The sequence below is a fragment of the Oncorhynchus mykiss genome, chromosome 14, assembly GCF_057628025.1.
Source record: "Oncorhynchus mykiss isolate SJ-2025 chromosome 14, ASM5762802v1, whole genome shotgun sequence".
NCBI classification, from domain to species: domain Eukaryota; kingdom Metazoa; phylum Chordata; class Actinopteri; order Salmoniformes; family Salmonidae; genus Oncorhynchus; species Oncorhynchus mykiss.
In genome coordinates, this window is record NC_143035.1 from 26975377 (window position 1) to 26992683 (window position 17307).

The 17307-nt window shown below is 43.5% G+C and overlaps 1 protein-coding gene across 2 annotated transcripts in view; it reads left to right on the top strand.

Moving 5' to 3' along the window:
* The window catches only part of LOC110489086 (PH and SEC7 domain-containing protein 2), a 45020-nt gene that overhangs the window by 17545 nt on the left and 10168 nt on the right, over positions 1–17307 (top strand). The window contains exons 1-4 of one of the 2 annotated variants that reach the window (XM_090198653.1): positions 9309–9874; positions 14174–14371; positions 14680–14760; positions 15189–15346. In XM_090198653.1, coding sequence (XP_090054779.1) covers positions 9825–9874; positions 14174–14371; positions 14680–14760; positions 15189–15346 — 487 coding nt within the window. In that variant the 5' untranslated portion in view covers positions 9309–9824. Of the gene's footprint in view, positions 1–9308; positions 9875–14173; positions 14372–14679; positions 14761–15188; positions 15347–17307 lie in introns of those variants that run through there. The other variant, XM_021561653.3, reaches the window with a different exon arrangement.

Genomic DNA, 17307 nt, shown 5'->3' on the forward strand with positions numbered 1-17307 from the left:
TCTATTTTACAGTCAGACCTTTAGTCTCCAGTGCTACCAATCCCCCCTCTCTCTTTTTCCTTCCCATGTTCCTTCTCTCTCGTCTCCTCCTTCTCTCCATCTCACTTCTCCCCTCCCTTTCCCTCTCTTCCCTCCCTCTCCCCCTTATTTTCTCTACTCCTCCTTTTATCCTTAACTTCTGCCCTTCCTTCCCCCCCTCTCTGTTCCCCACCTCTCCCAAACCCAGCTGGTAGCCCCAATGCTAACATCATTATAGAGTATATTGTGGGTAACTAGTCTTTATCTCAGCAGGAAACAGCAACTGCAGAAAAGAAGAGGAGAAAAGCACTCAGCCAACCAGTCAGCCAGTTAGGAAGCCAGTCAGTTAGTCAGTCAGTCAGGTAGTTAGTAAGCCAGTCAGTCCGCCACTCAGTCAGTCAGCCACTCAGTCAGTCAGTCTGTCAGTCATCCACTCAGTGAATCAGTCAGTCAGTAAGCCACTCGGTCAGCCACTCAGTCAGCCAGTCAGTCAGTTCACTGTATCAGTCGCCCTCTATGAGAGCATCAAACTGCTTCTTTCTCTACAGCAGTGGGCCAGGACAGTTGGAATTTAGCTCTAATCCATATAGCTCTATGGCTGAAATCCCCAGCCACTCTCAATCTGAACAGGAGGACACACATGTAGTCCTAGTATTACAGCTTAGAAAGCCAGCTGGTGCTACCTATACTGAACAAAAAAATACACGCCCAACATGTAAAGTGTTGGTCCCATGTTTCATGAGCTGAAATAAAAGTTCCCAGAAATGTTCCATATGCACAAAAAGCTTATTTCTCTCAAATTTTGTGAACAAATGTGTTTACATCCCTGTTAGTGAGCATTTCTCATTTACCAAGATAATCCATCCACCTGACAGGTGTGGCATATCAAGAAGCTGATTAAACAGCATGATTATTACACAGGAGCACTTTGTGCTGGGGACAATAAAAGGCCACTCTAAAATGTGCAGTTTTGCCACACAACACAATACCACAGATATCTTAAGTTTTGAGGGAGCGTGCAATTTGCATGCTGAATGCAGGAATGTCAACCAGAGCTATTGCCAGATAATTGACTGTTCATTTCTCTACCATAAGCTGCCTCCATAGTCGTTTTAAAGAATTTGGCAGCACATCCAACCGGCCTCACAACCGCAGACCCATTTTAACCACACCAGCCCAGGACCTCCACATCCGGCTTCTTCACCTGTGGGATCGTCTGAGTCCAGCCACCCAGACAGCTGATGAAACTGTGGGTTTGCACAACCATTATTCTGCACAAAATGTCCGAAACGGTCTCAGGGAAGATCATCTGTGTGCTCCTCGTCCTCACCAGGGTCTTAACTGACTAAAGTAGGCAAATGCTCACCTTCCATGGCCACTGGAGAAGTGTGCTCTTCACGGATTAATCCCGGTTTCAGCTGTACAGGGCAGATGGCAAACAGTGTGTATGGCGTTGTGTTGGTGAGTGATTTGCTGATGTCAACGTAGTGAACAGAGTGCCCCATTGTGGCGGTGGGGTAATGTTATGGGCAGGCATAAGCTACGGACAACATACACAATTTAATTTTATCGATGGCAATTTGAAAGCACAGAGATACCATGACGATATCCTGAGGAACATTGTCGTGCCCTCAGCCGCCGCCATCACCTCATGTTTCAGTATGATAATGCATGGCCCCGTGTCGCAAGGATCTGTACACAATTCATGGAAGCTGAAAATGTCCTAGTTCTTCCATGGACTGCCTAATCACCAGACATGTCACCCATTGAGCATGTTTGGGATGCTCTGCATTTATGTGTTCAACAGCGTGTTCCAGGTCCCACCAATATCCAGCAACTTTGCACAGCCATTGATGAGGAGAGGGACAACATTCCACAGGTCACAATCAACAGCCTGATCAACTCTATGAGAAGGAGATGTGTAACGCTGCATTAGGAAAATGGTGGTCACCCCAGATACTGACTGGTTTTCTGATCCACGCCCCTACTTTTTTTTTAAGGTGTCTGTGACCAACAGATGCATATACTGTATTCCCAGTCATGTGAAATCCATAGACTAGTGCCTAATTAATTTATTTCAATTGACTGATTTCCTTATATGAACTGTAACTCAGTAAAATCTTAGAAATTGTTGCATGTTGCATTTATATTTTTGTTCAGTGTAGATCGATCTGTTTCTGAATAGCTTTACAGTAAGTATCCAGATCATTGCTGGCCGGATGACGTTTCTGCCAGACAGAGATGCTAGGCTTGTGATGGAGATGGTATGGTAACCAGTGATCATGCTGCAAGACTGGGTTACGTCCCAAATGGTACCCTATTCCTTTCATAGTGCACTACTTTTGACCAGAGCCTATGGTCCCTAGTCAAAAGTAGTGCACTATAAAGGGAATAGGGTATCATTTGGGACAGCCTGGGCCCCTCTCCCCTGTGAGCAGGATAAGGAGGATACATAGATCTGAGGCTGTAACCAGACAAGATAAAATAACCAGCATCAATCTCTATATCAGAGGAACTGATTGTTCTGCTTCATGTTATATGTGCTGGCCATGTTATATGTGCTGGCCATGTTATATGTGCTGACCATGTTATATGTGCTGACCATGTTATATGTGCTGACCATGTTATGTGTGCTGACCATGTTATATGTGCTGACCATGTTATATGTGCTGACCATGTTATATGTGCTGACCATGTTATATGTGCTGACCATGTTATGTGTGCTGGCCATGTTATATGTGCTGACCATGTTATGGGTGCTGGCCATGTTATATGTGCTGGCCATGTTATATGTGCTGACCATGTTATGGGTGCTGACCATGTTATATGTGCTGACCATGTTATGGGTGCTGACCATGTTATGTGTGCTGGCCATGTTATATGTGCTGGCCATGTTATGTGTGCTGGCCATGTTATATGTGCTGACCATGTTATGTGTGCTGACCATGTTATATGTGCTGACCATGTTATGGGTGCTGACCATGTTATGGGTGCTGACCATGTTATGTGTGCTGGCCATGTTATGTGTGCTGACCATGTTATATGTGCTGACCATGTTATGTGTGCTGACCATGTTATATGTGCTGACCATGTTATGGGTGCTGACCATGTTATGTGTGCTGGCCATGTTATATGTGCTGGCCATGTTATGTGTGCTGACCATGTTATATGTGCTGACCATGTTATGGGTGCTGACCATGTTATGGGTGCTGGCCATGTTATATGTGCTGGCCATGTTATATGTGCTGACCATGTTATGTGTGCTGACCATGTTATATGTGCTGACCATGTTATGGGTGCTGACCATGTTATGTGTGCTGGCCATGTTATATGTGCTGGCCATGTTATGTGTGCTGGCCATGTTATATGTGCTGACCATGTTATGTGTGCTGACCATGTTATGTGTGCTGGCCATGTTATATGTGCTGACCATGTAATATGTGCTGGCCATGTTATATGTGCTGGCCATGTTATATGTGCTGACCATGTTATATGTGCTGGCCATGTTATGTGTGCTGGCCATGTTATATGTGCTGACCATGTTATGGGTGCTGACCATGTTATATGTGCTGGACATGTTATATGTGCTGACCATGTTATGGGTGCTGACCATGTAATATGTGCTGACCATGTAATATGTGCTGGTCATGTTATATGTGCTGGCCATGTTATATGTGCTGGCCATGTTATATGTGCTGACCATGTAATATGTGCTGGCCATGTAATATGTGCTGGTCATGTTATATGTGCTGACCATGTAATATGTGCTGGCCATGTAATATGTGCTGGTCATGTTATATGTGCTGACCATGTTATATGTGGTGACCATGTTATGTGTGCTGACCATGTTATGTGTGCTTGCCATGTTATGTGTGCTGACCATGTTATATGTGCTGGCCATGTTATGTGTGCTGACCATGTAATATGTGCTGACCATGTTATATGTGCTGACCATGTTATATGTGCTGACCATGTTATGTGTGCTGACCATGTTATGTGTGCTTGCCATGTTATGTGTGCTGACCATGTTATGTGTGCTGACCATGTTATGTGTGCTGACCATGTTATATGTGCTGACCATGTTATATGTGCTGACCATGTTATGTGTGCTGGCCATGTTATGTGTGCTGACCATGTTATATGTGCTGACCATGTTATGGGTGCTGGCCATGTTATATGTGCTGGCCATGTTATGTGTGCTGACCATGTTATATGTGCTGACCATGTTATGGGTGCTGATCATGTTATGTGTGCTGACCATGTTATATGTGCTGACCATGTTATGGGTGCTGATCATGTTATGTGTGCTGACCATGTTATATGTGCTGGCCATGTTATGTGTGCTGGCCATGTTATATGTGCTGGCCATGTTATGTGTGCTGGCCATGTTATATGTGCTGACCATGTTATATGTGCTGGCCATGTTATGTGTGCTGGCCATGTTATATGTGCTGGCCATGTTATGTGTGCTGGCCATGTTATATGTGCTGACCATGTTATGTGTGCTGACCATGTTATGTGTGCTGGCCATGTTATATGTGCTGACCATGTAATATGTGCTGGCCATGTTATATGTGCTGGCCATGTTATATGTGCTGACCATGTTATATGTGCTGGCCATGTTATGTGTGCTGGCCATGTTATATGTGCTGACCATGTTATGGGTGCTGACCATGTTATATGTGCTGGCCATGTAATATGTGCTGACCATGTTATGGGTGCTGACCATGTAATATGTGCTGACCATGTAATATGTGCTGGTCATGTTATATGTGCTGGCCATGTTATATGTGCTGGCAATGTTATATGTGCTGACCATGTAATATGTGCTGGCCATGTAATATGTGCTGGTCATGTTATATGTGCTGACCATGTAATATGTGCTGGCCATGTAATATGTGCTGGTCATGTTATATGTGCTGGCCATGTAATATGTGCTGGTCATGTTATATGTGCTGGACATGTTATATGTGCTGACCATGTAATATGTGCTGGCCATGTTATATGTGCTGGTCATGTTATATGTGCTGGTCATGTTATATGTGCTGGACATGTTATATGTGCTGACCATGTAATATGTGCTGGCCATGTTATATGTGCTGGCCATGTTATATGTGCTGGCCATGTTATATGTGCTGGTCATGTTATATGTGCTGACCATGTAATATGTGCTGGTCATGTTATATGTGCTGGCCATGTTATGTGTGCTGGCCATGTTATATGTGCTGACCATGTTATATGTGCTGGACATGTTATATGTGCTGACCATGTAATATGTGCTGGCCATGTAATATGTGCTGGTCATGTTATATGTGCTGGCCATGTTATATGTGCTGACCATGTTATATGTGCTGACCATGTTATGTGTGCTGGCCATGTAATATGTGCTGGACATGTTATGTGTGCTGACCATGTAATATGTGCTGACCATGTAATATGTGCTGGCCATGTAATATGTGCTGGCCATGTAATATGTGCTGGCCATGTAAAATGTGCAGATAATCCACTCATGTTCCAGTAGCGATATGTCACAGACACACACACACAAAAAAAGACTTAAAGATTTATTTCCATCACCGTCCATTTTTAGCTGCCTTTGTATTTTTTGACATATCATAAATACTTTGACTGTAATTGACTGAGGACATTTAGAATGTATGTCTTTCTCCAGACCTACGTCATTGGTCCTCAAGTAGGAGAGAACCAATGTAGGCTCCCATGGAAGATTATTGTATCCAATTGTTACTGTTCCTACGGTGTTCTTCTATAGACGTTGCAGGAGCATATTTTACATTTGGAGTGAGAGCTCATAAATATGTCAGAAATTTTCAACCCAGACTTGTTTGGGTTCACGGGTGTATGATGCCTGCTAGAAAGGGGATGCTGATGTCAGTTCATGTTAGAATGTGGTGGCCATTTGAGAGGTCAGATGGCGCTGGTGGATTGAATCTCTGTGTGACCCGTTTGCCTTATATAAACAATTTCTTCACTAGAATCCTTGTCAATGAATTGCATCACAATGGTGATGACAACATCCTATTTCCATCTAGCTTAGTGATCAGGGCCTATTATGGTCCTGTCACAACATGTATGTCGGAGACTCTATGTTCTAAGAGCTTTCAATGGCTATCTATATGGTCTAGTCTAGATAAAGGCTGTCTATATTGTCTAGTCTAGATAATGGCTGTCTATATGGTCTAGTCTAGATAATGGCTGTCTATATGGTCTAGTCTAGATAATGGCTGTCATTATGGCCTAGTCTAGATAATGGTCCGAGGTTCCTACCCTCTATCCCCCTCTCCCCTCCTTGTCTTCTCCCTTTCTTTTTGTCTCCATGATTCCTCAAGATCAGAAGGGTTTAAAAACAGAGGGACCATGTATTGATGAGTCAGACTGGGTGATTAATATCTGCCTGTTTGTGTGTGTGTGTGTGTGTGTGTGTATGTGTGTGTGTGTGTGAGCGTGTGTGTGTGTGTGTGTGTGTGAGCGTGTGTGTGTGTGTGTGTGTGTGTGTGACCGTGTGTGTGTGTGTGTGTGTGTGTGTGTGTGTGTTGTGTGTGAGCGTGTGTGTGTGTGTGTGACCGTGTGTGTGAGTGTGTGTGTGTGTATGTGTGAGCGTGTGTGTGTGTGAGTGTGTGTGTGTGTGAGCATGTGTGTGTGTGTGTGTGTGTGTGCGTGCATGTGTGTGTGTCTGGGCCAGTTATCTATACCTATCACAATGCCACCCACGTCTTCTTCTGCTTTTGGAGGGTGAGTCAGAGATGGTTGGCATCGCAAAACACAACAATAGGGCCAAATAGAAGGACAACACCATAGCTGTACGATAGAACTGGACCTGCCTTTGAATATGACACATCCTTTGAATCTGACTAATATTCTGAAGAGTTACAGTGCCTTCAGAAAGTATTCATATTCCTTAACTTATTCCACATTTTGTTGTGTTACAGCCTGATTCCTAAATATATTTTTTTCTCACACAACAGCACATAACAAGGTGAAAACTTGTTTTTAGAAATGTTTGCAAATGTATTGAAAATGAAATACAGAAACATATAATTTACATAAGTATTCACACCTCTGAGTCAATACATGTTAGAATAACCTTTGGCAGTGATTACAGCTATGAGTCTTTCTGGGTAAGTCTGTCCTGAGCTGCCAGAGCCGCCTGTCAGTCAGGAGCTGCCAGAGCCACCCGTCAGTAAGGAGCTGCCAGAGCCGCCCGTCAGTCAGGAGCTGCCAAAGCCGCCCGTCCGTCAGGAGCTGCCAGAGTCGCCCTTCACTCCGGCGCTGCCAGAATTGCCCTTCACTCCGGCGCTGCCAGAATTGCCCTTCACTCTGGCGCTGCCAGAATTGCCCTTCACTCCGGCGCTGCCAGTCGCCCTTCACGCCGGCACTGCCGGAGTCTCCCGCCTGTCCGACGCTGCCAGAATCTCCCATCTATTCGGGGCCCGCTGCAAGGGTCCCCAGTCCGAGGTCGGCGGCGAGGGGCACCGCTCCAAGGGCGCCACTTAAGTGGGCCAAGACTATGGTGGAGTGGGGTCCACGTCCCACGCCAGAGCCGCCACCACGGACAGATGCCCACCTAGACCCTCCCCTATGGGGTTAGGTTTAGCGGCCGGAGTCCGCACCTTTGGGGGGGGGGGGGGGGGGGGGGGGTGTACTGTCACGTTCTGACCTTAGTTCCTTTTGTATGTCTCTGTTTTAGTTTGGTCAGGGCGTGGGTTGGGGTGGGCATTCAATGTTTTTGTTCTATGTTTTGTATTTCTGCTTTTGGCCTGGTATGTGTCCCAATCAGAGGCAGCTGTCAATCGTTGTCTCTGATTGAGAACCATACTTAGGTAGCCTGTGCTCCCACTATGATTTGTGGGTGGTTGTTTTCTGTTTAGTGTATGTCACCTTACAGAACTGTTTCGTTTCTTCCATTCACTTTGTTATTTTGTTTTGTGTGTTCAGTGCTAATAAAGTAACATCGACACCACGCTGCGTATTGGTCCGATCCTTCCTACTCCTCCTGAGACGACAAAGAGATTCGTAACACCAAGGGCTTCACTAGAATCCTTGTCAGTGAATTGCATCACCATGGTAATGACAACATCCTGTTCCTTTGTACACCTGGATTGTAAAATATTTGCACATTATTATTTTTACAATTCTTCAAGCTCTGTCAATTTGGTTGTTGATTATTGCTAGACGGACATTGTCTTGCCATAGTTTTTCAAGCCAATTTAGTCAAAGCTGTAACTAGGCCACTCAGGAACATTCACTTCCGTCTTGGTAAGCAACTCCAGTTTATATTTGGCCTTGTGTTTTAGGTTATTGTCCTGCTGAAAGGTGAATTCGTCTTCCAGTGTCTATTGGAAAGCAGACTGAACCAGGTTTCCTCTAGGATTGTGCCTGTGCTTAGCTCTATTCCGTTTATTTTTATTCTAAAAAACTAGAGTCCTTGACGATGACAAGTGTACCCATAACATGATGCAACCACCACCATGCCTGAAAATATGAAGATTGGTACTCTTTGCCCCAAACATAACGATTTGTATTCAGGACATAGTTCATTTCTTTGCCACATTTTTAGCAGTTTTACTTTAGTGCCTTATTGCAAACAAGCATGTTTTGGAATATTTTTTATTCTGTACAGGCCTCTTTATTTTCACTCTGTCATTTAGGTTAGTATTGTGGAGTAACTACAATGTTGTTGACCCATCCTCAGTTTTCTTCTATCACAACCATTAAACTCTGTAACTGTCTCATGGTGAAATCCCTGAGCGGTTTCCTTCCTTTCCGACAACTGAGTTAGGAAGGACCTTGTATCTTTGTAGTGACTGGGTGTATTGATACACCATCCAAAGTGTAATTAATAACTTTTTTTTACCCATCTAGCAATAGGTACCCTTCGTTGAGAGGCACTGGAAATCCTCCCTGGTTTTGTGGTTGAATCTGTGTTTGAAATTAACTGCTCGACTAAGAGACCTTACAGATAATTGCATGTGTGGGGTACAGAGATGAGGCAGTCCTTCAAAAATCATGTTAAACACTATTATTGCACACAGAGTGAGTCCATGCGACTTATTATGTGACTTGTTAAGCACATTTTTACTCCTGAACTTATTTAGGCTTACCATAACAAAGGGGTTGACTCAAGACATTTCAGCTTTTCATTTTATATTAATTTGTAATCATTTCTAAAAACATAACTACACATTCACATTATGGGGTATTGTGATGTCATTAAGGGGTATTGTGATGTCATTATGGGGTATTGCGTGTAGGCAGTGACACAAAGTCTCAATGTAATCCATTTTAAATTCAGGCTGTGACACAACAAAATGTAGCCTTAGGTCAAAAGAAAACAGGCTTTTCTTTGCATCACAACATAACCTATGGGAAAAGACCAGTGAGGGAGTAGCCTAATGGGCTATGTACAGACCTGCATGATCATCAAAGGGAGTGTATACTAACAAGATTTAGGAACATAATTCAGTAGATTCTGTCGCTCCGCCCCTCACATCCTTTTGAGGGAGACCTCCAAGAACCTTATTGAAAAAAAATCTCACATCCATTCACATTATGGGGAACGGCAGTAGGCTACACACACTGTAGTTAGATCATTCTGTGCTCTTAAGCCTGGTAATAACCATGCGGGGCTTCGAGTACCGTTTGTGTAGGAAAAGACTGACGAAATCGGATTGCTTAAGCCTCTTTGGGTAAATACCGCAATCGATCGAATGCCGGATTTTACAGAACACTGCTGGATGATGTCGCGCGTTCCTTGACACTGATCCCAATCCTCGAATGCGGGAGAGAAAATGTGGAAAGAGGAATATGACGTTCATTTCGACTTTCTTCTCGATCTCCTGTGAGTCTTTTCCTCTGGTTCCCATCACAGTAAAATTATTCTGACGTTTTTTTCAGTCAGAATGAGATTGTGCGAGAGTGTGTGCTGTATTTTTAATGAGTTTATTGAGCCGTTCCGGTTTGACACAGCGGTTATAAATCAATTTAACATTGACTTGCGACTATTCAGTATGAATAGTATGAAAATTATGCTACTTTAAGAATAGTTGAGATAATTTTGACAATAGCTTATTTTTCTGTATGGTTTGAACTTTGGCCAGTTTAAACGGTTTTGTAATGCTGATCAATGATCTCTGTTGATCAATGAACCATCTCTGTTGATCTTGCCACATGTTGCTCACTCTCATTGGAGACTGGCAACAAAGTTATTCGACATGCCCCTAGGAACTAACAAGTTACTCTGTTAACTTTAAAAAATATATTTTTTTACAGTGACTATAATTCCTATGCTTTTATCAGTTATTGTCACTGCTGTATAGTGTAGTGCAGCATCAGTGAATGTTGTTATTTTAGAAGTGTTTGTGTTTTGAATAACAGAATGGGACCGAGGGGGCAGTAGGTTATGCATGATCCAGAGTCCTTGGTGTTAATCCCTCACGACATCCTTGCACAGAGGATGTCAGTGAAGCCTCAGGAGATGATCTGTCACAGTTATGAAACACACACACACACACGCACACACAATACTCATAAATAACACACACACACCCATTTACTCACATAATAGGTGTTTTGGACTTTAGTCACATTAACTCATACTGGATGCGTAATTGCAATATTTTGGCAATAGAGTGTGACCCCCACTTACACACCTATCCACACACACATCCACACGCACACACCCCTCATGCCCTTTACCTGACACTCCCTTGCTGGCCCAGGGGTGGATGGCACCCAACACAACTGGGAGAGAGAGATTACCATGTGAGTCACAGGCATGCAGCCTCATGCTCTAACTATACCCAGCGCCAGGGCTTGGGAACACACACACAGGCACATACAGTTTCACTATTAAACATTGGCTGACTATTCAGGACTTAAGGGAAAATCTACTCAAATGCATTTGCAGAGTCACAATGGAAGGTCCATGTGCATTTCACTTTGCTCAAGATAACGTAGCAGAATCCACATTGAGTGGCTGTGAGTCAGGGCTGCATCCCAAATGGCACCCTATTCCCTACATAGAGCACTAGTTTCTGGCCCTGTTCAAAAGTAGTGCATTATATAGGGAATAGGGTGCCATTTGGGACTCTGTGTGTGTGTGTGTGTGTGTGTGTGTGTGTGTGTGTGTGTGTTGGGGGGGGGGGGTGCTTTGCAAACGGGGGATCCCTGGATTGCTGTGACCCACGGCCTGTCATGTTGTTCATTATTCAGGACGTACCATGTTTTTTGTGAAAACACGTGGTAAGACTTAGGCATGGTGTAATGTAGGGAGAAGGATAGGGACTGCATCTGTTAGATATAGAGGAAGACAATGTGTTACTAGAGGCAGGTTTGGGCATAATTCTATCCTTGTGGTACTCTGGCTTTTGCTGACGGCACGCTGTCTGAAGTGAGGGTTGTGGGTAATTGTGATGTAAAGACATCAAACTGAGAGGGGCTGTAATTGTGCCTGCATATACTGTAGCCTCGCGGTTAAGGGCTTTGGACAAGTAACCAAAAGGTTGCTGGTTCGAATCTCCAAGCCAACTAGTTGAATAATCTGTCAATGTGCCCTTGAGCAAGGCACTTCACCCTAATTGCTAATGTAAGTCGCTCTTGATAAGAGAGTCTGATAAATTACAAAAATGTTTAAAAAATAATGATGAATAGAATGTAAGGAGGGCAGTTATTTTGTTAATAGTTCCTTGTTTGTCTCAGGATAGATAAATAATAGTAGATCTTCCTTGTACAGAGGGAGGTATGAGTACCTATTCTAGTTTGGGGTTCTATCCTTGTGAGAGGCTTGTGTTGTGTTCTCGGCACGCTGTTGGCTGCAGTGAGGATTGTGGGTAATTGTGATGGAGGAGACATCAATTTGAGAGGGGTGGTAATTGCGCCCGTCGTCTCTCCTGTCAGGACACCGGGTTCCGCCGCCCGTCGTGACCACGGCAACCAACACATTACCGTGCCGCAGCGTATTGAATTTAGGAAGTAACGCAATTGCTCTAATCAGATTCTGCAGAAAAATGTTAATCATCTATAGAGAGAAAGTTGACGATATCAAAGAGACACACAAAATGATAGGGACACATGGTCTGGTTGAGGCCTGTGACGTTTGTATTTAGTACTATTTCAGTAGTGATTGTTTAGGAGGTTTTATGTGTTTTGGTTAGAGTGATAGAGCTATGTAGGAATGGCTATGTTTCAGATAAGCTATCTTTGTGTCTTCAGAGGATGTTTTATTATTGAATCAGGGTTATATGAGAGAAAGCAATCTTATGTTGATAGAATATCACGCATTCTTATTTATTATCGCATCTACAGTGCCTTGCGAAAGTATTCGGCCCCCTTGAACTTTGCGACCTTTTGCCACATTTCAGGCTTCAAACATAAAGATATAAAACTGTATTTTTTTGTGAAGAATCAATAACAAGTGGGACACAATCATGAAGTGGAACGACATTTATTGGATATTTCAAACTTTTTTAACAAATCAAAAACTGAAAAATTGGGCGTCCAAAATTATTCAGCCCCTTTACTTTCAGTGCAGCAAACTCTCTCCAGAAGTTCAGTGAGGATCTCTGAATGATCCAATGTTGACCTAAATGACTAATGATGATAAATACAATCCACCTGTGTGTAATCCAGTCTCCGTATAAATGCACCTGCACTGTGATAGTCTCAGAGGTCCGTTAAAAGCGCAGAGAGCATCATGAAGAACAAGGAACACACCAGGCAGGTCCGAGATACTGTTGTGAAGAAGTTTAAAGCCGGATTTGGATACAAAAATATTTCCCAAGCTTTAAACATCCCAAGGAGCACTGTGCAAGCGATAATATTGAAATGGAAGGAGTATCAGACCACTGCAAATCTACCAAGACCTGGCCGTCCCTCTAAACTTTCAGCTCATACAAGGAGAAGACTGATCAGAGATGCAGCCAAGAGGCCCATGATCACTCTGGATGAACTGCAGAGATCTACAGCTGAGGTGGGAGACTCTGTCCATAGGACAACAATCAGTCGTATATTGCACAAATCTGGCCTTTATGGAAGAGAGGCAAGAAGAAAGCCATTTCTTAAATCCATAAAAAGTGTTGTTTAAAGTTTGCCACAAGCCACCTGGGAGACACACCAAACATGTGGAAGAAGGTGCTCTGGTCAGATGAAACCAAAATGGAACTTTTTGGCAACAATGCAAAACGTTATGTTTGGCGTAAAAGCCACACAGCTGAACACACCATCCCCACTGTCAAACATGGTGGTGGCAGCATCATGGTTTGGGCCTGCTTTTCTTCAGCAGGGACAGGGAAGATGGTTAAAATTGATGGGAAGATGGATGGAGCCAAATACAGGACCATTCTGGAAGAAAACCTGATGGAGTCTGCAAAAGACCTGAGACTGGGACGGAGATTTGTCTTCCAACAAGACAATGATCCAAAACATAAAGCAAAATCTACAATGGAATGGTTAAAAAATAAACATATCCAGGTGTTAGAATGGCCAAGTCAAAGTCCAGACCTGAATCCAATCGAGAATCTGTGGAAAGAACTGAAAACTGCTGTTCACAAATGCTCTCCATCCAACCTCACTGAGCTCGAGCTGTTTTGCAAGGAGGAATGGGAAAACAATTCAGTCTCTCGATGTGCAAAACTGATAGAGACATACCCCAAGCGACTTACAACTGTAATCGCAGCAAAAGGTGGCGCTACAAAGTATTAACTTAAGGGGGCTGAATAATTTTGCACGCCCAATTTTTCAGTTTTTGATTTGTTAAAAAAGTTTGAAATATCCAATAAATGTCGTTCCACTTCATGATTGTGTCCCACTTGTTGTTGATTCTTCACAAAAAAATACAGTTTTATATCTTTATGTTTGAAGCCTGAAATGTGGCAAAAGGTCGCAAAGTTCAAGGGGGCCAAATACTTTCGCAAGGCACTGTATCTGTTTATGCTTGTCTAGTGAAAAGGTTCTTGAAATTGGAGTTTATAGCTCCCAAATATCCTCACATTCTATGTTTTCATCATCCTGACTGTCAGTGATCATGCTAGGGTTATGTAAAAGACTCATATGAAGGTTGCTCACACTAGGGCACTGTTCTGTGGGGCAGGTAGGTGCTCTACTATACGCTCAATAAGGCTGTCGTGTGTGTCCTCTTCAGTGATGCCAACCTCCTCACGGACGTGCTGTCGGACTCAGAGTCGGAGCTGGGCGGCCTGGAGCAGCTAGAAAGAAGCAGCACGGAAACCCTGGCCAACGGTTGCCGTGCCGACTGCGACGCCGCCAAACGCCTGGCCAAGCGTCTGTTCTACCTGGAGGGCTTCAGACGCTGCGACGTGGCACGCCACCTGGGCAAGAAGTGGGTTTCAGGCACAAACACAAGACCAACCAACCACACACACACACACACACACACACACAAGACCAACCACACACACAAGACCAAACACACACACACACACACACACACACTGTCATTCAGTTCCACATTGATACACATGCATATGTCTCACAGTGTTTATATTGTATTAATATGTATTTTGTATCATCTTAAATGTCACATCTCTTTCTCTCTCTCTCTCTCTCTCTCTCTCTCTCCCAATCCCCCCTTCTCTTTCCCCCTCTATCTCCCCTCCCCCATTTCATTTCCCTCTGTCCATCCTGCAGTAACGACTTCAGCCAGCTGGTGGCGTCAGAGTACCTCAGCTTCTTTGACTTCTCTGGCCTGTCATTGGACAAGGCCCTGAGGTAAGACCAGTCAGCACTATTCTCACATTACTGTTTACAACATATTAGCCTAACACTGATTTCTCTGAGTATAGAGCTGTAGTGTGTCTCTATTTTGCAATACAGTCAACTGTCACCTCCTGGTATACAGTATGCCATGATTTGGGACTGTCTTGAATGCATGTATTAAACACAGCATGCGGATATTTAAAGTATATTAACATGTTTGTATTGCGAGTTACACTGAGTTTGCACTGAATGAATGTGCAATGTACTGTACTAATCTACTGTAGTCTTAAAATTCCATTGACGATTTCCGAACCAAAGTGAGGAAGCTTTTAAAAGGTTGTAGCCTGTAGCCTATATCACTGTGAGGACAAATACACTTTGTATTCTAGCCTGAAAACAATACTGCCTGCTCACTCGTTGGTCTTTGACCTAATTCTCAGGAACTTCCTGAAAGCCTTTCCTCTGATGGGTGAGACCCAGGAGAGGGAGAGAATCCTGGTCCACTTCTCTAAGAGGTTCTGTGTCTGCAACCCCACAGCCCTCGCCCCCGATGGCAAAGACAGATCCAAACGGGATGATGATGATGAAGAAGATGATGGTGATGATTATAATTAGGGTGGTGGGTAGGGTGGGGATAGGGCTGTGGCGGGCATGACATTTTGTCATACGGTTATTGTCTTGCAAATTACTGCCGATCTCAGGGTAATTGACCGTTAATTAACATAAACATGTTTAGCATCTCCAGCAGGCCTCCACTCATACAAGCCGCTGATGCAGCATCACAATAAATCCATCATTTATTTTAGGCAGGCCGAAAGAAGCATTATGATATGAAGATGTGTTTCAGTAGAACAGAATATGAGTTGGCCTACTGTATGTTATCTGGCTGTGCTCCATGCTATAGGCTATAGGCTTGTTCATTTAGCTGGCTAGATACTGTATGTTATCTGGCTATGCTCCATGCTATAGGCTTGTTCATTTAGCTGGCTAGATACTGTATGTTATCTGGCTATGCTCCATGCTATAGGCTATAGGCTTGTTCATTTAGCTGGCTAGATACTGTATGTTATCTGGCTATGCTCCATGCTATAGGCTATAGGCTTGTTCATTTAGCTGGCTAGATACTGTATGTTATCTGGCTATGCTCCATGCTGTAGGCTTGTTCATTTAGCTGGCTAGATACTGTATGTTATCTGGCTATGCTCCATGCTATAGGCTATAGGCTTGTTCATTTAGCTGGCTAGATACTGTATGTTATCTGGCTGTGCTCCATGCTATAGGCTTGTTCATTTAGCTGGCTAGATACTGTATGTTATCTGGCTGTGCTCCATGCTATAGGCTATAGGCTTGTTCATTTAGCTGGCTAGATACTGTATGTTATCTGGCTGTGCTCCATGCTATAGGCTATAGGCTTGTTCATTTAGCTGGCTAGATACTGTATGTTATCTGGCTATGCTCCATGCTATAGGCTATAGGCTTGTTCATTTAGCTGGCTAGATACTGTATGTTATCTGGCTGTGCTCCATGCTATAGGCTTGTTAATTTAGCTGGCTAGATACTGTATGTTATCTGGCTATGCTCCATGCTATAGGCTTGTTCATTTAGCTGGCTAGATACTGTATGTTATCTGGCTATGCTCCATGCTATAGGCTATAGGCTTGTTCATTTAGCTGGCTAGATACTGTATGTTATCTGGCTATGCTCCATGCTATAGGCTATAGGCTTGTTCATTTAGCTGGCTAGATACTGTATGTTATCTGGCTATGCTCCATGCTATAGGCTTGTTCATTTAGCTGGCTAGATACTGTATGTTATCTGGCTATGCTCCATGCTATAGGCTATAGGCTTGTTCATTTAGCTGGCTAGATACTGTATGTTATCTGGCTATGCTCCATGCTGTAGGCTTGTTCATTTAGCTGGCTAGATACTGTATGTTATCTGGCTATGCTCCATGCTGTAGGCTTGTTCATTTAGCTGGCTAGATACTGTATGTTATCTGGCTATGCTCCATGCTATAGGCTTGTTCATTTAGCTGGCTAGATACTGTATGTTATCTGGCTATGCTCCATGCTATAGGCTTGTTCATTTAGCTGGCTAGATACTGTATGTTATCTGGCTATGCTCCATGCTATAGGCTTGTTCATTTAGCTGGCTAGATACTGTATGTTATCTGGCTGTGCTCCATGCTATAGGCTATAGGCTTGTTCATTTAGCTGGCTAGATACTGTATGTTATCTGGCTGTGCTCCATGCTATAGGCTATAGGCTTGTTCATTTAGCTGGCTAGATATGCTTATAAGTCCGGTGCCATTATTTTATAGTAAGAAGAATATAATTGAACTTAACTGAACAAAATAGAAAGGATATTTTTCACATTCCGGAGCAAGTGTGCATATGAAGTGGCTATGTGGAGCGTAAAAGTGATCATTTGAAACAGGTCCTATACGCTAGATTGAGTTATTTGGCAACTTTAGTTGTGAATGACACAAACCTTAGAATGTCAAACATATGGTCTGCATGATGCGACTACAGGCTATTGAGGATTTGAGAAAGTCACATA